At 44.8% G+C, this 24,250-nt stretch overlaps 1 protein-coding gene across 1 annotated transcript in view; it reads right to left on the bottom strand.

Moving 5' to 3' along the window:
* The window catches only part of LOC127411189 (leucine-rich repeat and fibronectin type-III domain-containing protein 5-like), a 107,781-nt gene that overhangs the window by 17,251 nt on the left and 66,280 nt on the right, over positions 1 to 24,250 (bottom strand). The window contains exon 2 of the mRNA XM_051646585.1: positions 3,155 to 4,562. Within this exon, the coding sequence (XP_051502545.1) occupies positions 3,155 to 4,542 (1,388 nt within the window). The 5' untranslated portion in view covers positions 4,543 to 4,562. The remainder of the gene's footprint in view (positions 1 to 3,154; positions 4,563 to 24,250) is intronic.

Genomic DNA, 24,250 nt, shown 5'->3' with positions numbered 1-24,250 from the left:
GTGGACGTGTTTTTAGGGTATGTTCACACTTGGCAGGTTTGGTTCAATTAAAACGAACTCTGGTGCGATTGTTCTGTTTGTGCGGTTTATTTGAACAAGTGTGAACGCTGCCATCTGAACCTTGGTGCGCACCAAACAAGCGGACCGAGACCACCTGAATAGTGGGTCTCGGTCTGCTTCCAAACGAACTCTGGTGCGGTTCGACTGATATATGAATGCAACATGGACCAAAGCCATCTAAACAGACCAAAAACAGGAAGTAATTTGCCTAATACTGACCTCAAGCATACCTGGTTCTTCTCATCATAGGAGCTATGTTGCTCATTACAGTTCGGTACAGGCGTCGGAACTGCCATCACCCGTCCTAGCAGCATACCTTTGTTTGTGTGTGCAATGGAGGAATTCCTGGTGCTGTTTTGACTCCTTTACACATTTTATTAGCTCTTCGTTTGTTCACAGCTGATAAAAATACCACCATATATACATATATAAATCTAACGAGCGCATTTCGCCAGTCAGCATTGTTTTGGATGTTTGGCAAGTTCCGTCGCAAAATATCCGTCATAAAAGCTGTCCAATCAGGTTGTGACTTTTTCCTGATGCCTTTTGTTTCGTATCTTTAGGTTCGGTGTTAAAAATGCCAGTGTGAACGCTAAGCGAACCAGGACTAAATGCTTCATTTTCTTTTTTGGTCTGGACCAAGAGGACCAAGAGAACCGAACTACAAGTGTGAACACACCCTTAAAATGTCAACTGGTATTACTAGTTAGCTGTGACATAATGTATGATGCCCAAAGGCATAGGATGCCTTATTCATTGTGAAACTGTGTTTTCTTAATGGCATGAATCACACTGAAGGCCTAGACTTTAAATGCACGGCCCGCCACTATATATATATATATATATATATATATATATATATATATATATATATATATATATATATACAGTATCTGTGACAACATAATATGAAAGTTTCAGAAACACATTCCAATGGCCCTATTTGTGCTATGATAAATAAATATTCAATTAAATTGTAATGTTTAACTGAGGCCAGTCTTTTACCAAATGTGCTAATTACAAATTTAAAAAGATGAGCACTAGGAAAGCAGCAATGTAATGCTTATGAGCATTTGGTTCTGATAACAGCATGAGATATCAGCAACACTCGTACTTATCTTGTAAAAATAGGTTGAAATCAATCTCTGCTCTTTCTGTGGGCTTCATCATTTACAAAAAGAGAGCTTCCCACACAATGTGCTCTATACACAAATTACAAGGTAATGGCTTTGCTGCTGCAGTGCAAGTCTCATTGAACAGGGAATGCTCATGGCCAGTCTGTGGTTTTGTAATTAGCAGACTGCAGCTCATTTACAGAGGCCCATTGAGATAAAGTAACCCCCCAAAAATAAATCTCTTTTTGATTCCCCAAAGCGTGTCTGAAAATAACATAATTATGGGAATATATTAATGAGTACAGAGAATGTGAAAGGAAAGACTGTTAGAGATACCACTTAAACACAGATTGGCTAACACACGCAATGGTTTTGAATATTACCAGTGTTATAAACTATCAGGATTATTCAATTTTATAGTGTTATGGGCTCTAAGTAGAAACTTTTCTTGGTGTAAAAACAATAGCATAACAACAACAAAGAACAAATGAAACCCTTGGCTCTTGCAAAGTATATACAATTTACAATACAAAAGATTCAGAAGCAATTTCACACACATCAGTCTCTAAAGTAAACCAGAATTACTTGTTCAATTGAAAATTAGAAACAAATTTCTATTCTACTGTTTCAAATGGACAGAGAGCACAGGACTGATCCATTCCTTCATTAGAACAACACAAACTAGTGATGGATTTGTGCACAAATACACTGAGTATAAGGCTCTTTTTTCACAACTGGCCCCTTTAACACCTAGCTGTTGTCACCAAGGGCCAAGTTAACTCGTTCAAGCATCTAGATAAATTGATTGAGTTTTTAACTGCTTAACTGCTTTAACAAATGGATCGTTCTCTACCTGTGGGTGCCTCTGGGTCTGTATCATGAGATGGCTCCCTCCAATTGTATCTATCAGTCTTACAGCTTACTTTATAAATGTTTGTGCTGTATTATTTACTGAATGTAAAGACTAAACCAATTCCTATTCTGTTGCATAGAATACTTCTGCAAAAAGATTATCCATGTTAGCATGGGCCTCAGTCAGTTAATGATCACTGGTAATTTGATAAGCTTCAATAGTAATGGACATTTTGTGTATAGATCTATAGTGTGATATCAAGTGTAGAACACAGCTCATTGTAAAGTACGCACATTATAATTCAACTTCAATTTCACTCCTTAGTTGTTTCACAAAGTCCTCCTTGATAAGCTAATTACCCTTATTTACAGAACTATTATAATAGAACTAGTATTATGCAGCCAAGCTAGCAAAATACACAGAAAAAAAATTACAAAAAAATAAATATGGCAATACAGATAATCAGTGCCCTACCACTTTTTTCAGCCATTGGTTCAGAAGTATTTTTTCCATTCATTTTCTAAGCCATGAACCAAACCAACCAGCTACAACATTGGAAACTTGATTAAAATCAAAAGAGTGTTTAAAATTTGGACAAATAAAGTACAAGACTGTATTTAACATATTTAATAAGAGAATTAACTACAATCCTGTGAAGCACTGAGAATGACATAAATTAAAAACTATTGAAAAATATACGCATTGATTTAAATGTGTTAATTACAAGTACATATTTAAAGTATATTGCAAAATATTAAAATATATACAAATATACAGTATATATAGTTTAAGAGTGTAGAGAGACCGACTCGGTTGCATCATTTGCACTTTGTCATTAAAGTGGGCAGTGGTGTCTGCTATAAAACAAAATCTTTTTAAAACTGAAGTTGAAATGACAGTCTGATGGCTTTAACAGGGGCATATACCATCAACCTCAGAGATCACGGTAGGTCTGTCTTAAAGATTTATAAGTTATCCTTTAAAATCAATTCCCCTATGAAAAAGAATGAATGGATTTTTTATTTCCGGACTGTTGCACTCTATATTCAATGTGGACTCTCAATCTACAAATAAGCAAGAATGACTGGAATATCTAGCTTTGTACTTAAAAGCACGTAATTCTCACCTGTAAACAAGAGAGTCGTCATAGGTTCCATTATACTGAATCTGAAACATGCGTATTCCAGGTATATTCCTCTGAAAGTTAAATTTGATGAGTGCAGTGGATGAAGTCGCTTCAGCTATAACCACCCTCTTGTCAGAGCTGGTCTTAGCATCGCCAGTGTGGTTACTACCATTTGCTCCAGCCCTTGTAGATGTGGAGATGTCAGAGGAGCCAGGGTCTGGCTCCTGGATGTTATTGGTGCTGTTGCTAATGTGTGGAAGCTTGATGATGACAAGCTCCACAGTCTGGTGGGCTTCCCCAGCAGGGTTTGAGGAAATGCATGTGAAAGAACCCGTGTCCTTTACTGTACTTATCAAGATGTCCAGTGTGCCATTGTTATAAACGAGTGTACGTGATGAGTTTGCAACTAATTTCCCCTCAGGAGACATCCAGTGAATGGCAGGCTCAGGGTCTCCCCTGGCCTTGCACCTCAATGCAACCCTCTGGCCCTCAAGCACTCTCATCTCATGAGAGTAGCGGGTGATGAGGGGTGGCTCACAGAGGAACTCCTCCTCAGGAATGGACCAGAAGTAGCGTCCAGAGAGGTGCAATGGCGTGGCACAGGTCTCCAAATCATCCTCACGACTGAGTCGCCTAACCCACAAAAGTTCGCAGTTGCAGTGTAAAGGGTTTCCTCCAAAGCTCAGGGCAAAAGAAGAGGGATTCAGAATTCCAGATGTCGCCAGAACCTGTGCTCGTTGGAAAAGCGGGTCTGGCGGAAGTTTCTGGAGCTTGTTGGAAGTTATGTCCAAGCGATTGAGCTTCTGTAGGAGGGAGAAGGTCCCTTCAGGAATGTAGTCGATCATATTGTGGTCCAGACTAAGAGTGTGAAGGCTGGTCATCTTTTGAATGGCCTCCCAAGGGATGGTGTCCAGGTTGTTGTAGGATAAGTCCAGTTCTTCTAGGGCTAGCAGGTCATTAAAGGCTCCCATGTGGATGAGGGTCAATTGGTTGTTGTTCAGAATCAGGTGATGCAGCTTGGACATGCCGCTGAAGGTGTCGTTGGCTATTCGTGTCAACCGATTGTGGTCAAGATGCAAGGCGCGTAGGTTCTCCAGGTCTGCAAAAGCGTGTGGAGTGATGTAGCTTATTGTATTCCTCGACAGAGTAAGATCCACCAGCTTGGTCATATTGGCCAAGTCTTTCCGTTTCACGCTGGTGACAAAGTTATCAGCTAGCCGGAGCTCCACGGTGTGCCTGTCAATGTTGGGTGGTACAAAGAGCAGCCCTTTTTTGGCACAGAGTGTTGCGAGGTTAGGAGACAGAACTTGACAGACACAGCGCTTCGGACAGATCTGGGCCTTCACTGCCATTCCAATAACCAACAAGCAGACAAGCAGTTTTTCCATTTTAAATCAGGTTTTTACACCTAGGGAACAGAAAGAGAACATGAAGGGTGAGATTAATAAACTATCAAACCTTTGAACAACTTTTTCAAGCAAAGCAGGAATGTATTCAATTAAGGGTTGGAAACTGAGAACCAAGAACCAGTTTTTCTTTTTTTCTTTTCTTTTTTTTTTTTATAGCGGAGCCACATGATTTTCATGACTTTCGGTTCTCTGTTCTCAAACGTGCATACTTCCGCCGATGCGGACACAACACTGTACCAAAACAGTGTACTAAATCAATAACATTAAAAATACAGTGCAATCAATGTAGTCCTATTACTGAACTAATGATTCTTGTAAAGCAGTTCCTTTGAAAGTACAGCGTGAAAAATACAGCATGACTTGTGTAGTCTGATCCCCGAACAAATTGCTCTTATGAGCCGGTTCTTTTGAATCTGCACTGCAAAAATATACAGCACTTCCAAACTGATGAATGTCTTTTATCAGCCATTTTTTTAGTGAGACATACATTTTTTGTCAAGGTCGACTTAAAATTAACCAAGAAAACACAGTGGATGGTTGTTGATATGACAGTGTAGTTAAAATGTATGTGTTTTGTTGTAATTAGTGTTGTTTAAAATAAATGTATAAATGAAAAATATATCACGAATAAGAAGTTTGTGTGAACACAATTTTCAAGAATCTGTTCTGATAAAATCTGAAATGAACTTAACTACATTTCTTATTTCCAAATAATTATTTCTTTAAAGTGCCAAAAAAATTGTTACTGGAACTGTTTAGGGATTTGAATCGTTAAAATGAATCAGAATTGGAATCATTCAATGTCTTAAGAATCCCATCCCTAATTCAGTCAGAACATAATTGCATTTGTTGATGTTTATCAAACAGCAGTGCTTGGCACAGTCAGAATGCATGTGATAACAGCATGCTCTTGGCTATCTTGCAGTTATTTAAGGATGTATGATACACAAATCAAATCCCATGTTAGATGCAAGAGATCAGCATTTTTGTAACACAGCAGTAACATTCTAAACTCAAAATAGATTAATGCAGCCTCTAAAGGAGTATTCATCTTTTTGAGATAGTGAATTGCTGGGTTTTTGTTAAATGTGAGCCAAAATCATCACAATTAAAAGAACCAAAGACTTAAACTACTTCAGTCTGTGTGCACTGAATTTATTTAATATACAAGTTTCACAATTTGAGTTGAATTACTGAAATAAATGAACTTTTCCATGACATTCTAATTTATTGAGATGCACCTGTATATTAGATATGTAAATTATGTTGTGTAAATCTGATGTTTATTGTAAATTGGTATATGTCTCATCACTGTCATGACTGCTATGTTGCTCAGAACTGCAGCCAAGACTTTCACCCACTGTTGCACTTGTGTATATGGTTGAGTGACAATAAAGGGATTTGATTTGATTTATTTAATGAAAAACTATTTATTTAAAATAGATTTTTATTTAATGTCTTTAAAATATTGAATCTACTTGGCTACAATGGCTGTTTGGATGAAATGATGGTTCCTCTAAAAAAAAAAAAAAGAAAAAAAAAAAAAAAGGAGCCATTTCAGAGCAAATACATAATTATCGAGATATATTTTGAAAATCATCAATAGGCTGAAAATATCGAGATATCATTTTTTAAGACATAATGCCCAGCCCTGATACTGTAGCAGTATTTTTATTCTGCATTCTAAAAACTCAGCCCTACATAATATCATTGACATTTAACAATGTTATTATTCAGTTTCAATCTTACAATCCAAGCTCACTGTCATTCATCACCATTTTTTATCACAATTAAATGAATTCAGATAACAAGGCTCCAGAATAAAAAAATTACTTAAGAGCCACTGGCTCCTAAACTGAAACATTAAGGAGCCAAATGGCTGTTTTTAGTAGCCAAATCACAGATTTTCTTGATTTAGATTGTTGTCCAGAAACAAGATAGAAAGCCAAAAAAAAGGAAGTCAGTTGATATCCCATTCATCGAAGGTTTAATAAACAGTACATATAGTTGAGAAGATCCATTTGCATTCCTTTTTGTCTCATAAATGTTCACACCCCTTTCATAATTTATACAAATATAAGAGATAAAATATTATTTTTTTTATGCTCTTCAGAATCTATTTTACAGATATTTACATATAGTATGCATATAGTAGTGTGTTGTCTTCTTGAGTATCAGTGAATGTTTGCACCTTGTGTAATAGTTGTGTACAAGTCCCTAAGTGTCAAAAGCTTGATTATATATATATATATATACTGTATATATAACATTTTAATTGTTTTAAAATATTGCCTTAGTCTTTCTTTACTGTTACCGGATGGCCCAGACACAGAGACTACAAGAGTGCAAACTGAATGAAATCCCAGATGCAGTTTATTGTGCTACTCCAATTCCAGCCAATAATTACCAGAAGAAAAAAAGTGGTACACAATATGGGACTTTTAATTATAAAGAAGCACAAAATACACGAGACTTTTAGTTTGAAATGTCTGTGCTCCCAGTTGTGAGCTCACTGATGGCTGATTTGCTGAGAAAATTAATCTGATTCAAACTGCTAACCTGAGATACTGAGTTCAAACCCACAGTTCTTTTTGGGTGATTCATGAAAAAGATCCAGTTCAAAAGGGTCATTTGTTCATGGCTCTCTCACGCTGGGTTTGTTGTAGCGTGCGGTGCAGCGAGCTCGTCAGAAACAGAATGAATGGAAAGTGTTGCGAGACACACTGGTTGTGCGCATTCTAAAAATATATTCAGTAACTCACAAGATGATATCTGATGAAACCGCATATGAACGCACACAACCCCACTGTCACAAGTGGCGACTAGATTTAAAATTATTGTCGCCATCAATTATTTTTGGTCGCATTTGCAACCATTTGATTTGCAGTCTGGAGCCCTGGATTAAAAAAATAAAAAAACATATTGGCAGCTCCCAATTCTTCTATAAACTTCCTGCTAAAACTACTCTGTGATAACTAACATCATGGTTACTTGTGTAGACGTTGTGTCGATGTAGTGACACTAGGGGTCACTCTTGGGAGCCCGAGACACCTCTGATCTTTGATAAAAGGCCAATGAAAATTGGCGAGTGGTATTTGCTTCCCACTCCCCTGGACATATGGGTATAAAAGGAGCTGGAATGCAACCACTCATTCAGGTTTTATGCTGAGGAGCCGATATAAGGTCCGGCCATTTCAGCGGGTAGTTCAGCGTTGTGGCAGGAGGGACACAAAGTCTCGTTTCCTCCATCAGGGAACGGAGGTTACACAAGTAACCATGACGTTCCCTATCTGTCACTCAATCGACATTGTGTCGATGTAGTGACACTAGGGGTCCCTATACCATACGCCACAATTGGCTGAACTGTGTTACGTGAACTGGCAGTGTGTGGTGGGCAGACTACTGTGTGCCTCATAGTCAGCACACCAGGTCGACAGGTAACCTCCCCCAACATAGTTATGAGTGTCGAACGGCCCTTTGGGGACAAGTGAACTACTCAAGAGATAGAGACAGGCTTAACCCAGTCATGGCCTCTTTTCCCACTCCCTAAAAAAGAAGGAGGATTATCCGACTGGGCCGCCAGGTCTAGTCGGGGGGTGTCCCTCCCAAGGGGAAGACACCGCGGAGACCACACCTCGCCCAAAGAGAGGGGGGGGATATTTAAGTGGAAGAATACGTCACATGGTCTTTCCGACCATGTGGAGAGTCTTCAAGGTAGATCCTACCCAATGGGGGAGGAGTTACTACAAACATGGAGACTGGGGCAGAGGGGCTCTGCCCAAGGAAGACGCAGTTTGCCAACAGGGAAACGAATTAGTGGAAGATATATATCGCATGGGGTTAGCCTTACAGGGACCCACCACATGCGGAGCACCTACCCAAGAACAAGACTCTTAGTTAGCATGTGTACTGGGCCGGCAGTGAGTCTCTCCGAAAACTCGACTGCCACAGGGCTCGGAGGAAGTCAACCAGGGAACAAAACTTGTGAACACTACTGGGAATTAATGGCGCACGTCTTCAGCTCAAAAGGAGGTGGAAGGCATTATGTGCAAGCTATACACCCAGCCGGCTATCCTGGGCTTATCCGCTTGTATTGCGTGCCACTACCTGGGATGAAAACGGTTCCACCCAGAGGTTGTAGAACCTTGCAAGGGTGTTGGGTGTTGCCCAGCCTGCTGCTCTGCAAATGTCTGTTAGAGAGGCAGCCCTGGCCAGGGCCCAGGAGGCCGCTACACCCCTAGTAGACAGGGCTCGTAGCCCTACTGGGGGCGGCATGTCCTGGGCATGATATGCCATTGTTATGGGTCAAAGAGCCAATGGGTGATCCTCTGCTTGAAGACAGCGCTTCCTTTCCGCTTTGCACCAACACAGACAAAGAGATGCTCAGAGATCCTAAAGCTCTGCATGCGATCCAAATAGATGCGTAAAGCGCGCACCGGACACAGCAATGACACGGCTGGGTCTGCCTCCTCCTGGGGCAGCGCTTGCAGTTCACCACCTGGTCCATAAAAGGGGTGGTAGGAACCTTGGGCACATAGCCCGGTCGGGGTCTCAGGATCACGTGAGAGTAGCCCAGACCGAACTCCAGGCACGTTTTGCTGACAGAGAACGCTTGCAGTTCTCCTACCCTCTTGATGGAAGTGAGCACAGTCAGGAGAGCAGTCTTCAAGGAGAGTGCCTTAAGCTCGGCTGACTGCAAAGGCTCAAAGGGGGCTCTTTGTAGACCCTGAATAACTACAGAGAGGTCCGATGAGGGAACGAGGCGCGGTCTGGGGGGATTCAGCCTCCTGGTGCCTCTAAGGAACCTGATGATCAGGTCGTGCTTCCCTAAGGACTTACCGTCACCTGCGTCATGGTGTGCTGCTATGGCGGCAACATACACATTCAAGGTGGAAGGGGACAGCCTCCCTTCCAACCTCTCCTGCAGGAAGGAAGCACTGATCCGACTGCACATCTCTGGGGGTCTTCCCGTCGGGGAGAACACCACTTAGCGAACAGAAGCCACTTAAAGGCATACAGGCGCCTCGTAGAGGGGGCCCTAGCCAGAGTGATCGTGTCTATCACCACATATGGTAGACCACTTAGGTCTTCCGCGTCCTGTCCAGGGGCCAGACATGGAGATTCCAGAGGTCTGGTCACGGGTGCCAGATGGTGCCCTGTCCCTGAGAAAGAAGGTCCTTCCTCAGGGGAATTCGCCGGGGGGGGGGGGCTGTCTCAAGGAGCGTGAGGTCCGAGAACCACATCTGGGTGGGCCAGTAGGGTGCTACCAGGACAACCTGCTCCTCATCCTCCCTGACCTTGCATAGGGTCTGTGCAAGTAGACTCACTGGGGGAAACGCATATTAGCGCATGCCAGGGGGCCAGCTGTGTACCAGTGCATTTATGCCGAGGGGGGCCTCGGTCAGGGTGTACCAGAGCGGGCAGTGGGGAGGATTCTTGGGAGGCGAACAGGTGCATCCGTGCCTGTCCAAATCGACTCCAAATCAGCTGGACCACCTGAGGGTGGAGTCTCCACTCTCCCCTGAGGGTAACCTACCGTGACAGCATGTCCGCTGTAGTGTTAAGGTTGCCCGGGATGTGAGTGGCTCACAGCGACTTGAAGTGCTGCTGACTCCAGAGGAGGAGATGGCGGGTGAGTTGTGACATACAACGAGAGCGCAGACTGCCTTGGCGGTTGACGTATGCTACCGTTGCCATGTTGTCTGTCTGAACTAACACGTGCTTGTCCTGGATCAACGGCCGAAACCTCCGCAGGGCGAGCTGAATTACCAACAACTCAAGGCAGTTGATGTGCCAATGCAGTCGTGGGCCCGTCCACAAGCCGGCGGCTGCATGCCTGTTGCAAACAGCACCCCAGCCCATTTTGGAGCTGTCCGTCGTGACCACGATGTGCCTGGAGACCAGTTCTAGGGGAACACCTGCCCGTAGAAATGAGAGGTCGGTCCAAGGGCTTAAAATATGGTGACAGACCGGCGTGATGACCACGCGATGTGTCCCGTGGCACCATGCCCATCTTGGGACTCAAGTCTGAAGCCAGTGCTGAAGCGGTCTCATATGCATCAACCCGAGCGGAGTGGACACTGCTGAGGATGCCATATGCCCCAGGAGCCTCTGAAAAAGTTTCAGTGGAACCGCTGTTTTCTGTTTGAACACCTTCAAACAGACCAACACCGACTGGGCATGCTCGATCATGAGGCGCGCTGTCAAAGAGACTGAGTCCAACTCCAAACCGAGAAAAGAGATGCTCTGAACCGGAGGAGCTTGCTCTTTTCCCAGTTGACCTGAAGCCCTAGTCGGCTGAGGTGTGAGAGCACCAAGTCCCTGTGTGTGCACAACATGTCCTGAGAGTCAGCTAAGATTAGCCATTTGTCGAGATAGTTGAGAATGCCCACCTCCCTTAGTGGGGCAAGGGCTGCCTCTGCGACCTTCGTGAAGATGCGAGGAGACAGGGACAGGCCGAAAGGGAGGACCTTGTACTGATATGCCTGACCCTCGAATGCAAACCGCAGGAAGGGTCTGTGACGAGGAAGGATCGAGACGTGGAAGTACTCATCCTTCAGGCCTTCCACTGCGAACCAATCTTGATGTCGGACGCTCGCCAGAATGCGTTTTTTCGTCCGCATCTAGAACGGGAGTCTGTGTAAAGCCCGGTTCAGTACTCGCAGGTCCAAGATTGGCCACAACCCACTGCCTTTTTTTGATACGATGAATTAGGGGCTGTAAAACCCCTTCTTTATCTCGGCCATAGGGACAGGTTCTATCGCGTCCTTCCGTAGGAGGGTAGCGATCTCCGCGCACAAGGTAGCAGTGTTTTCATCCTTCACCAAGGTGAAGTGGACACTGCTGAACCTGGGCAGACGCCTGGTGAACTGAATCACGTAGCCGAGTCAGACGGTCCGGACCAGCCATCACGACGGATTGGAAAGCGCAAGCCACGCATCCAAGTTCCGCGCAAGGGGGACCAAAGGGACAACATCGTCGGACGTACCGGCAGGTGGGGCCTCGCAGCGGGGCGGAGCTCGAGGTGCCACACCATGTCGTGGCCGTGCTGAGTCTAGGGACATTGAAGCACTTACCTGGCTCCTTGTGACCACCCCCGGAATAGCCTGGGACGGGGAGGAAGAGGCCTGTCCTCGTGACCAGTGGAGACTGTCACATCGGTGGCAGATTTGTGCCACAGCTGGGCGCTCAGGGGCGGGAGACCGCCGCTGGAGGGCCAAACCTGCCAAATAGAGTGGTGGACGTTGGTCGTGATGACGGCCATGCACACCGGATACGTGACCCAGGGAACAAGGAAACCGCTCTTGCTGAACTCTTGAGTAGTGCAGCCACTTGGGCATGCAGCGCAATTAAATGCAAAGGTAACAAAGATGGAGAGGTCTGCTTACCAGCTCCAGAGCAGTGGGTTTCATCATCCCTGGGTCGCCTGTCTCAAGGGCGCTTTGAAGCCTTTCACGGGTTCTGGGCAGCCACGAGACGGGTGGCGTCTGCTTCATGCGGTGGGCTCCAAGCCGGGGCCGGGCCGAAGGGGCGGGTTGCGGCGTAACCGGTGCAGTCACTGCAGGGGGACGCCCTTGGCGACGAGCAGACAGGGTGTGGGATCTTGAGCCGCGCCGGGGCAGGATATGCTGGATAGCCTCCGTCTACTGTTCCACCGTCGAGAACCGCTGGGCAAAGTCCTTGATGGTGTCGCCAAATAGGCCAGCCTGGGAGATGGGGGCAGCAAGGAATCGTGTCCTGTCGGCCTCACCCATCTCGACCAGGTTGAGCTCCTGGACCACTAATGTGGACATCGTCCACCCGAGAGACCGCGCGGTGACCTCCGTCGCTCGGAGAGCAAGGTCGGTCGCCGAGCGCAACTCCTGCATCAATCCCGGGGTGGAACTACCCTCGTGCAGTTCCTTTAGCGCCTTGGCGGACTTGCAGGAGAGCCATGGCGTGTAGGGCGGAGGCGGCTTGTCCAGCGGCACCGTAGACCTTGCCCGTCAGAGACGACGTAAACCTACAGGCCTTGGACGGGGGCTTTGGGCACCCGCGCCAGGTGGCGGTGCTCTGCGGGCATAGGTGCACCGCGAGCACCTTTATCCACCGGGGGGATTGCCGAATAGCCCTTGGCCGCCCCACCATTGAGGGTAGTGAGGGTGGGGAAGCTGAAAAGATCGGGACCGGGCAGTAAAAAAGTGCCTCCCATGACCTTGTCAGCTCTTCATGCACTTCCGGGAAGAAAGGAATGGGGGTGGGGCGTGGCTTTGAGTGGCGTCGTTAGCCCAGGAACCAATCATCGAGCCGCGAAGTTTCAGGGAAGAGTGTAAGGTTCCACTCTAGCCGACGCTCGTGGCTGCCCGGGAAAGCATGTCATCATCTCCGCATCAGCCTGTGACTGGGCAATTGTCCCCGAAGGGAGGAGCCCAGCTGAGGCTTCCACGTCCGACTGGATGAGCCCGCTCTCCGATGCTGCGCTCGAGAGCTCATCACTTTCACGGGCTCCGAATAAGAGGTCGAACTCGCCGTGAGACGAGCCGGCAGACTCATCCGGAAGCCCGATCGGGGCAGACGAGCATGCTGGGGAATGGGAGGTCCACGGGGGGATACCCGGCGGAGGCGGTCTCAATGGGGTCCCCAAATCGCCCCTAGCCATGCTGGCCTCGTACCCGTGGGTAAAAGGACTGAGGCGGGGAGCCTCTGGGGTGGCTTGCTTTCTTACGAAGGCGAGCCGCGACCGCATCGTTGCCATGGACACGTCCTCGCAATGAGTACATGACCATCCACGAACGCTGTCTCTGCATGAGCAGTGCCCAGACACGAAAGACAGTGATCGTGACCGTCAGAATGCGAGAGATAACGAGCGCAACCAGGATTAACACACAATCGGAAAGGCATCTTTAAAAAGACGCGTCTTTAAAAAGACGTTCCGTGTGTGCTGCTCTTTTAGAGAAATATACTCTTTTAGAGAAATATACTCTTTTATTTCTGCCGAAGCTCCCAGGGGCATTCTCTGCAGTGCACCAGTGCAGAGGGGGTAGAAGCCGCTGAAATGCGCCGTCAGATCCAGCAGAGGTGAATGAACAGTTGTGGGAATTCAGCTCAATGAGCATGACCGTTCGGCTCCGAAGAGAAAATCTGAATGAGTGGTTGCATACCAGCTCCTTTTATATCCGTATATCTGGGGGAGTGGCATGCAAATACTACTCGCCAATTTTCATTGGCCTTTTATCAAAGACCAGAGGTGTCTCGGGCTCCCAAGAGTGACCCCTAGTGTCACTACATCAACACAACTTCGAATGAGTGACAGATAGGGAACCTGCTAATTTAATGTGTCATTAAGGGAATTAAAAGGAAAAGGAACTAAGGAATATTGAAAACAAAACATAATAAGACAGATGTTAGAAAACAACAAAACACAACAAATAAAGTCCTATAATACCATATAAAACCACACAACCATATTCTTTGTTAATCTACTTGTCCTGTTTGAATTCATGACACATGTGAAACTTCTAAACTGGAGCCAATTATTCATCTATAATCGCCACTTAAAAGTAAAATTGTTTAAACAAAGTGCATTGTTTTAATATACAAACTCAGGATCCCAAAATCAATTGATGCACTATATACACTTCTAGAAAGCAGCTCTACTCCTCCACTCATTCATCTTACAGTTGGATAATATTGCTATTCTGGCTTCTAACATTTCATGTAATTAGTAAAAGAACAACGCGTACTTTAACATGCATGGAACCTTCTGTTTGATTTTAGATGTTTTGTAGACTCTTACTTTGAGTAAGAGTTGATAAAGGTTGATAAAGGAAGTCTTGCTGCTAAAGCTAGTTTAGAAACCTGGTTGGGACCAGTATCCAAAATGTAACATATTCTGGCATCCAATCCTTGAATTTTCAACAGTGTAGAAGGACAGTTCTTGGATACAAGGTGTATTTTGTCTCTACTTCAACAAACCACAAACACAAGATACATTTTCCTATCGCCATTGTTCCCTTGAGGCAAAGCGAATTGTTCTTCTCCTGCAGTACAGTGTGCAGTAAGCCACTTTGTATAAAAGTATCTGCTAAATGATAAGTGACCATACTGAGTATCCAGTAGATGATGTATGCACAATAAACCCTCATGAAATGCATAATGAGAGCCACAGTAATGAGAAAGCAGAAGAGTGCTGTCAGTCACTTTGACAGGAAGCAATTGCCATGCACTTCACTGTGAAGAGCAGCACCAAGACAAACACTCTTTCTCACTCTAATCAAGCATGTCTGTGAGTGTATGGATGTTTCACGCCACCACAGCCCTTAATGATTTGAAGCTATTGGCTTAACCACAGCACATACATGGGTGTGCACTGGGTCCTTTATACAACCCAAATTCCAAAGTTGGGTCAGTATGAAAAATGCTAATAAAAACAAAAAGGAGTGATTTGTAAATTAGATTCACCCTTTGCTATATTGAAAACAATACAACTAAACATTATATGATGTTTTACATTGTGAATTTCATTGTTGTTGTTTTTTTTTTTTTTTTTTTTTTTTTTGAAAATGTACAGTCATTTCAAATCAGATGATTGCAACACACTCCAAAAAAGTTGGGACAGTCAAGTGTTTACCACTGTGAAACATAACAATTACTTCTAATAACACTTATTAAGCATTTAGGCACTGAAGACACAAGTTTGTCAAGTTTAAAAAGTGGAATTTTCACCCAATCATCCATTATGCAGGCCTTCAGCTGCACAGTTTTACGGGTCTTTGTTGCCATATTGTGCACTTCATAATGCACCACACATTCTCAATTGGAGATGGTCAGGACTTTAGGCAGGCCAATCTAGCACCCGCACTCTCTGCTTATTTGGCCAGTATGTGGTTTGAATTTGTCCTTCTGAAAATTCTGGGATGTCCCTGGAAAAAAAACGGTGCTGGATGGCAGTATATGCTGCTCCAAAATTTTTACATATCTGTCTGCAATTATGGTGCCCTAACAGATTTGCGAGTTACCCATGCCATGGGCACTGACACACCCCTGGCCCATACAGACACTGGCTTTTGGACCTGACCCTGATAACAGCTCGGATGGTCCTTTTCCTTTTTGGCCCGGAGAACACGACGGCTGTGTTTTTCAAAAACTATTTGAAATGTGGACTCAACGGACCAAAAAACAAGGTTCCACTGATCTACTTTCCATCTAAGATTAGACAGATCCCAGAGAAGTCGGCAGTGCTTCTGGACAGTGTTGATGTATGGCTTCTCCTTTACATAGTAAAGTCTAAACTTGCATCTGTGGATGCAGCGCCGAATGGTGTTGACTAACAAAGGTTTACCAAAGAATCCCAAGCTCATGCTCATGATATCTATTACAGATGAATGATGTTTTTTAAGACAGTGACGTCTGAGGGATCAGAGATCACGTGCATTTAGAAATGGTTTTCGCCTTGCCCTTTACACACTGAGATTTGACTATATTTCTTGAATCTTTTAACTATTGTGCACTGTAGAGGGTGAAATGTCCAAAATCCTTCCAATTTGTCTTTGGGGAACATTGTTCTCAAAGTGCTGGATTATTTGGTTAAGCATCTGTTGGCATATTGACAAGTCTTGAATGATCCTTGCTCTTGAAGGACTAGGCTGTTTTTGGAGGCTCCATATATACTATGACATGATTGCCTCACCTGTTTAACATCTCCTGTTTCACATTGCCTTGTTATTTTAACTCGTCAAATTGTTATTAGTCTTAAATTGCCCATATCAACTTTTTTGGAGTGTGTTGCAATCATCTGATTTGAAATTACTGTAAATAAAATTAAAAAAAAAAACAAAAAAACAATGCAATTCACAAGGTAAAACATCATAGAATGTGTTTTCAATTTAGACAAAGGGTGAATATAATTTACAAATCAGTACTTTTTGTTTTATTAGAATTTTTCATCCTGTTTCAACTTTTTTGGAATTGGGGTTGTGTGTTGTATGCATGTATGTGTTTGTGTGTAGCAACAGAGTAGTAATCATATTATGGCTTTTTGGTCAGTGATAGACAGAGACAGAAAGAGACACGATGCACAGAATATCTGACTATCATGCATTATTAATTTGGCAAACACATGAAAACTGCTCCATAATTCACATTGATCATATTTTACACACAATGCACATATACATGTAAGTGCTCTAAAAGGACATGTTTTCCTCTCACCCAAAATATTGTCATAATTTTTTAAGATCAAATAAAAAAAAAAAATCAAATCACTTTATTGTCACATAGCCATATACACAAGTGCAATGGTGTGTGAAATTCTTGGGTGCAGTTCCAATCAACATAGCAGTCGTGACAGTGATGAGACATATACCAATCTACAATAAACATCAAATTAACACAGCACAATTAAACATTCGTTATACACATAATTACACTCAACAATATACAAATAATAACCTACACTGTACAGTATACAATACGCTGTTTTTGTTTTTTGTTTTTTTGTTTTTTACTATATAGATACACATTATTCAATAAAAATTAAAAATTTAAATATATATATATAAAAAGTATATATATATATATATATATATATATATAGAATGTACAGTATTGTACTGTATTGACATTCAGGCTGTCGGTTGATAGTCAGTTGTTAAGAGAGACATAATATAATAATAATATAATTTATGACAGTCCGGTGTGAGATATAAGAGTAAGAGTAATAAAGTGCAGTGCTGATGTATATTGATCATGAGAGATCAAGAGTTCAGAAGTCTGATTGCTTGGGGGAAGAAGCTATCATGGAGTCGGCTGGTGCGGGTCCTGATGCTGCGATACCGCCTACCTGATGGTAGCAGTGAGAACAGCCCATGGCTCGGGTGGCTGGAGTCTCTGAAGATCCTCCGAGCTTTTTTCACACACCGCCTTGTATATATTTCCTGGAGGGAGGGAAGCTCACCTCCGATGATGTGTTTGGCAGTTCGCACTACCCTTTGCAGTGCTTTGCGGTTGTGGGCGTTGCTATTGCCGTACCAGGCGGAGATACAGCCAGTCAGGATGCTCTCCACAGTGCAGGTGTAGAACCGTGTGAGGATGTGGCGGTTCATTCCAAACTTCCTCAGCCGTCTCAGGAAGAAGAGGCGCTGATGAGCCTTCTTCACAACGACTTCAGTGTGGACGGACCATGTGAGTTCCTCAGTGATGTGGACACCCAGGAACTTGAAGCTGCTGACTCTCTCCACTGGTGCTCCATTGATGGTGATGGGACTGTGTTCTCTGTCTTTTCTTCTGAAGTCCACCACAAGCTCCTTTGTCTTACTGACACTGAGGGAGAGGTTGTGCTCCTGACACCAGTGTGTCAGAGTGTGCACCTCCTCTCTGTAGGCTGTTTCATCATTGTCAGTGATCAGACCTACCACCGTCGTGTCATCAGCAAACTTAATGATGGCATTGGAGCTATGTGTTGCCACACAGTCATGTGTGTACAAGGAATACAGTAGTGGGCTGAGAACACAGCCCTGTGGGGCTCCAGTGTTGAGGATCAGTGATGAGGAGATGTTGCTGCCTATTCTAACCACCTGGCATCTGCTTGACAGGAAGTCCAGGATCCAGCTACACAGCGAGCTGTTTAAGCCCAGAGCCCGGAGTTTCTCATCTAGCTTGGAGGGCACTATGGTGTTGAATGCTGAGCTGTAGTCTACAAACAGCATTCTCACATAAGTGTTCTTTTTTTCCAGGTGGGAGAGAGCAGTGTGTATTGTAGATGCAATGGCATCATCAGTGGAGCAGTTGTTGCGGTAAGCAAACTGCAGCGGGTCAAGATTGAGTGGCAAGACAGAGCAGATGTAATCTCTGATTAGTCTCTCAAAATATTTGCTGATGATGGGGGTCAGAGCAACAGGATGCCAGTCATTTAAACAAGTTATTTTTGATTGTTTTGGAACAGGCACAATGGTGGATGTTTTAAAGCATGTGGGGACAACAGACAAAGAGAGGGAAAGGTTGAAAATGTCCGTAAAAACACCAGCCAGCTGGTTCGCGCACGCTCTGATGACGCGGCCCGGAATGCCGTCTGGGCCCGCGGCTTTGCGGATATTCACCCGTCGGAAGGATCGGGTTACATCCGCTACAGAGACGGAGAGTGAACTAACCTCTGTAGCTTCAGCCGCGAGAGCTCTCTCCGCGAGGGCGGTGTTAAGATGTGTCAATTCTGAAGAGATTTCACAGCTGGATGTGGAAAGAGAGAGAAAGAGGGTTGTGTCTGTATGGTAAACCTTGTTTTGCAAAATTCTTGTGAGATTTACATTTGCTACTACCAAGATTAGGATTAAGGGTAGAGCTGGGATATGTGTTCAATTTTCACTATTTTAATGATGATTTTTTTTTTTTTTTTTTAAATACAAATTAATCAACACCATGTTTCCTAAAGGTGGTGTCATGGACCTTATTCAGAGTAGTGCCATCTTTGTTTATTGATGGGAATGAAAACAAAGCTTTGGAATAGACGTACATTGTCTTCAGTGGGTTGTACTGTTGTTTAAACTGTTCCCTATCTGTCACTCACTCGATGATATGTCGATGTAGTGACACTAGGGGTCACTCTTGGGAGCCCCAAACACCTCTTCTTTTTTGAAAAAAGGCCAATGGGAATTGGCGAGTAGAATTTGCATGCCACTCCCCTGGACATACGGGTATAAAAGGAGCTGGTATGCAACCACTCATTCAGATTTTCTCTTCGGAGCCGAGTGGTTGTATTCTGAATTCAATTCCCTCCAAAGACGCACCTCAAAACTGCTGGATTTATGGCGCATTTCAGCGGCTTCTCTGGTGCGCATGGTCGTCGTCACGACCACCGTCCACCGTCCCATTTTTGAAGGTATGGTGCTCCAGCGGCGGACCCCCCGCCCCTGTGTGCCCAGCTGTGGCACAAACACGCCCACACGGGATTGGGTCCGGTGGACTACGGGGACGAGACTCCTCCTCCCCCCTCCTTGGCCAATTTTATGGTGGGCGGCAGGAGCCAGGTAAGTGCTTCGATGTCCCTGGACACAGCACGGGCACGGGGATCGAGTCCCCTCGACGTGGCACCTCGAGCTCCGCCCCCGCCGCGAGGCCCCACCCGCTGGTACGTCCGACGTGATCATTCCCTTGGTCCCCCTCGCCCGGAGTTTGGGCGCGTGGCTCGCGCTTTCCAACCCGTCGTGATGGCTGACCCGGACCGTCCGACTCGGCTACGTGATTCAGTTCACCAGGCGCCCGCCCAGGTTCAGTGCCGTCCGCTTCACCTGAAGGTGAAGGGCGAGAACGCTGCTACCTTGCGTGCGGAGATCGCGACCCTTCTGCGCAAGTGCGCAATACAGCCTGTCCCTCCAGCCGAGATGAAGAAAGGGTTCTACAGCACTTACTTCATCGTACCGAAGAAAGGCGGTGGGTTTCAACCAATCCTGGACCTGCGAGTACTGAACCGGGCTTTGCACAGACTCCTGTTCAAGATGCTGACACAAAAACGCATTCTAGCGAGCGTCCGGCATCAAGATTGATTCTGCGTTGGCACATCAACTGCCTAGAGTTGTTGGCAGTACTGCTCGCCCTGCAGAGGTTCCGGCTGTTGATCCAGGGCAAGCACATGTTAGTCCAGACGGACAAGTTTCGGGACAGCTGGCCAGGTGTACCGCTTGTGCATAGCGCCTTTCCCCTCCCTTGAGGTGAAGACGTGCGCTCTTGACTCCCAGTCGTGTTCACAGACTGTGATCCCTGGATGATTTTCCTCCTTAGCCCTCTGGCAGTTGAGTTTGCAGAGAAACTCGCTGCCGGCCAAGTACATGCGCTAATGAGGCCCTGTACTGAGGTAGGTGCTCTACATGTGCTGGTTCCCCGAAGGCGACCCCATGTGATATCTTCCGCAAAATCGTTTCCCTGTCAGTAAACTGCATCATCCTTGGGCAGAGGCCCCTCTGCCCCCGGTCGCCATGCTTTGTAGAAACTCCTCCCCCTTCGGACACCCCCCGACGTAGACACTTATGGCTCCCAGTCATTTAACAAATTCCACTCTAAAGAGGCCTCGGCTGGGTTAGCCTGTCCCTATTTTTAGGCAGTCGACTTGTTCCTGAAGGACCGTTCGACGCTCATAAGAGCGTTGGGTAAGGTTATGTGATGGCCTGGTGCACTGGCTACGAGGCACACAGCGGTCTGCCCGTCTCGCACCGCCAGTTCACGTAACACAGTTCAGATAGTTATGGCATTTTGTATAGGGACCCCTAGTGTCACTACATCGACACAACATCGAGTGAGTGACAGATAGGGAACGTCATGGTTACTTTCGTAACCTCCATTCCCTGATGGAGGGAACGAGACATTGTGTCCCTCTTGCCACAACGCTACCCGCTGAAATGGCCGGGACTTGGTCTCGGCTCCTCAGCACAAAACCTGAATGAGTGGTTGCATACCAGCTCCTTTTATACCCATATGTCCAGGGGAGTGGCATGAAAATTCCACTCGCCAATTCCCATTGGCCTTTTTTAAAAAAAGCAGAGGTGTTTGGGGCTCCCAAGAGTGACCCCTAATGTCATCGACACAACATCTCATTCCCTCCATCTGGGAATGGAGGTTACGAAAGTAACCATGACCTTTTGGATCGTTCTGCTGATGAAACATTGAAAAAATAAATCTTTCCACAAAATGTCAGTACACAAAAAACTTCAGAAAACACGCATTGTGGAAATTAATACGTGAACTAGGAGGCTTATACAGCTTTAGTGCATGCCACTGAAGTAACTATCCATGCCTCACAGCCTCATTTTTATTTCCACCAAAAATCAAATATGGCACTACTGTCAATGAGATCTATTAGACTAGTTTTGCAATAACTACTTATCTTGTGACTTGCTACTTTAACAGCGTCTATGATTTAAACTTAATTTGCAAAAATGGCATTAGAGATGGTAAGTTCAATTAATTTATGTGAATCAGCTCAATGAATAGATTCAATTGAATCAATTTAAAACACTGAAGCAATGATTTGTTTGTGCCATTCATGGTCCCATTGATGCATGTATTTGTTTAAGTAGTAAAATGTTTTAATGATTGAATACATAATCCTTTTTTAAGAAAACATTCAAATTGTAATGTATTTTTTACTTGCTTTAAACCTTTTGAATCTGCTTTGAAACAATGGCTATTTGGGGGGTTACTGCGAGAATCCAAATAAACAGTGTATGATTATCCTATATGAATTCCACAAGACTTTTTCACAAAAGTCAGTTTGGTGACTTAGAAAGTGGGGACCTGTCTCTGAAACCAAAGCATGGTCACAGTCTTAAAGGGCAGTCAAACTGGATTTTAATGTGAAATTACATCGGACAGCACAACAAATATGACCAACTGGATATAATATCATGCTCCTGGGCTTCTGTTTTGAATTAATAATGAATTCAAAATTTTTAAATATACCATCTACTTCAATTTCCTAAGGCACTTCAAACCATGCGGCTTCTCTTTTTAATTGAAATTTGAATTCTTTCAAACTATATTTGATATTTTGAACTGGAAGATGGTGTTTTCTCCATGTTTGATGTTTAGCCAAAAGGTCCGTCTGTGACACACAGATCCTCTATTGGTCAAATGTATCTATGTCTGCTAAACCTGCCACTTCAACTTGTAAAACCAAAACAAAATCTCATTGGATGCATTAAATGTCAGTCGGATGGCCTCTTCCTGTTTAGGTGGGCAGTTTTTGGACAGAATATGCTGAATTGTGTACAAGACCTTTAGTCAGTTAGAGATGACCAAACTTGAACTTCAGTATGCAGCTAAACCTAAAAGTTCTGCACATACTATATGCTTATGTACCCATTATTTTGCATTCGTATTTGTATGAATGGAAGTAAATGAAACAAAAGCTAGTGTGACCAGCTTCTCTCAACTCTCTGTGATAAATTCCAGCTATATTCAGGCTTTGTACAGAAAGACCTTAAAAAAGATCTTAAAAAGATAAAAACCAAACAAATTAATTTGGACATCTACTGTATTTCCCATGCCACTAAACGAAATGTGGCACAATGTAAAAACTTGTTTCTGGCTCATTTACAGCAAGAACAGAGATGCACAGCAGGTGTCAGACTAAAGATGTTTTTAAAGAAAAAAAAAAAGTATTTTTGTTATAAAGATTGGGAGAGAGGGTGACTTTTTCTGGAGCATGTAGATCCAGACTTGAACAGGAAGAGAAATGGAGCTGCATTTTCCCCTCGTGCTAAGTGATGGCAGCAGCATTTGTCAGCCTGCTTATTCAAGATTAATCAGCACCTAATGGCAAAATACGGAGTGTTAAAATCTCCACGTGAGAGAGAGAGAGAGAGAGAGAGAGAGAGAGAGAGAGAGAGAGAGAGCTACAGACTAAGAGAGATGGATTGAAATACAGACAGAAAAAAAAAATCAAAATATCAGCAGCAGTTGCCTGGAGCGATGACCAGCTTCGTCTTCACTCCCACTGAAACTCATGCACAGGAGATAATAAGACTAAATCTGTCTACTTCTCTCCATCTTTCTTTTGCTTACTTCTGCCTCTTTTGCTAAACTGCCTTTACTTCCTGCCCCAAAAGAAAGAAAACTAACAAGTCAGATCTCTTTAATATCTTAATAGTTTTTCCTAGATGGTAATTAGATTAAACAGGCCAAATGGAGAATTTGCCCTAGGTACACTTTAATGTGTCTTCTCTAGAGTCAGAAAATATCTCAAACAGTATCTCAGAAAGAACAATTACAATCTTTAAAGTGTATAGCTAAAGTGTTTAAAGTGTATACTGGCTGGGCGATATGACGATATACAGTATATCATGGTGACGATATAAAGAGATTTTGCTATATCCTGTATATCGCAATATGTAAATATCCATGCAGGGCTCCAGACTAAAAAAATTACTTAGGAGGTTTTTAGTCACCAAATCATATAATTGCTTGATTTAGACTGTTGTCCAGAAACAAGATAGAAAGCAGAAGAAAAGGAAGTCAGTTGATAACCCATTGTAGAGCCGAGGAGGGCGGGGCCGGGCTGGAATGAGACACACCCGGTCCCCAATCAGCCTGATGGGGCGCGCGAGGGATAAAGGCGGCCGGGGACGACAGTTCGAGAGAGAGAGAATTGCAGGCAGCTGTACTGTGTGTTTTTAGTTGTGTGTTTTGGTTGTGTTTTTTGGTTAATAAATTGTTATTTAAGTTGTCAAGCCGGTTCTCGCCTCCTCCTTTCCACTAAACCCCCTTACACTGGTGCCGAAACCCGGGAAGGAGGAGGGATTCCCGTCGCAGGGTCCTCGACACTGCCATCCACCCAGGGGAGCGCCGCTGCCGTCCGACGGGGGACGGAGTTGCCCGACCACCCGGACGCGGGGAACGGCCGCCGTCCGCAAGGCGAGTGGGGACGGGACTCCCCGACCGCCTGGAGCGAGGGAGCCGCTGCCGGGGGCGGAGGAGTGCCCTGCCGTTCCCCGGGATCGCGGAGGGGTCAAGAGAAGACCGCCGTCCGCGGGGGGAGGAGGGAAGCGACTCCCCGACCGCCTGGAGTGGTAGGGCCGCTGCCAGGGGCGGAGGAGAGTCCCCACGGGACGCCGGGAACGCAGAGGGGCGTTCTGTCCGCTGGGGGTCGGAGGTCTGACTCCGGTCCGCCCGGGGAGGTTAATAAATTGGTGCCCGGCCCCTCCCTCCTCGGCTCTACACCCAT

Source organism: Myxocyprinus asiaticus, chromosome 20 (genome assembly GCF_019703515.2).
Source record: "Myxocyprinus asiaticus isolate MX2 ecotype Aquarium Trade chromosome 20, UBuf_Myxa_2, whole genome shotgun sequence".
Lineage (NCBI taxonomy): Eukaryota > Metazoa > Chordata > Actinopteri > Cypriniformes > Catostomidae > Myxocyprinus > Myxocyprinus asiaticus.
The sequence above is the reverse complement of the archived record's forward strand: the minus strand, read 5'-3'. Positions and strand labels throughout refer to the sequence as shown.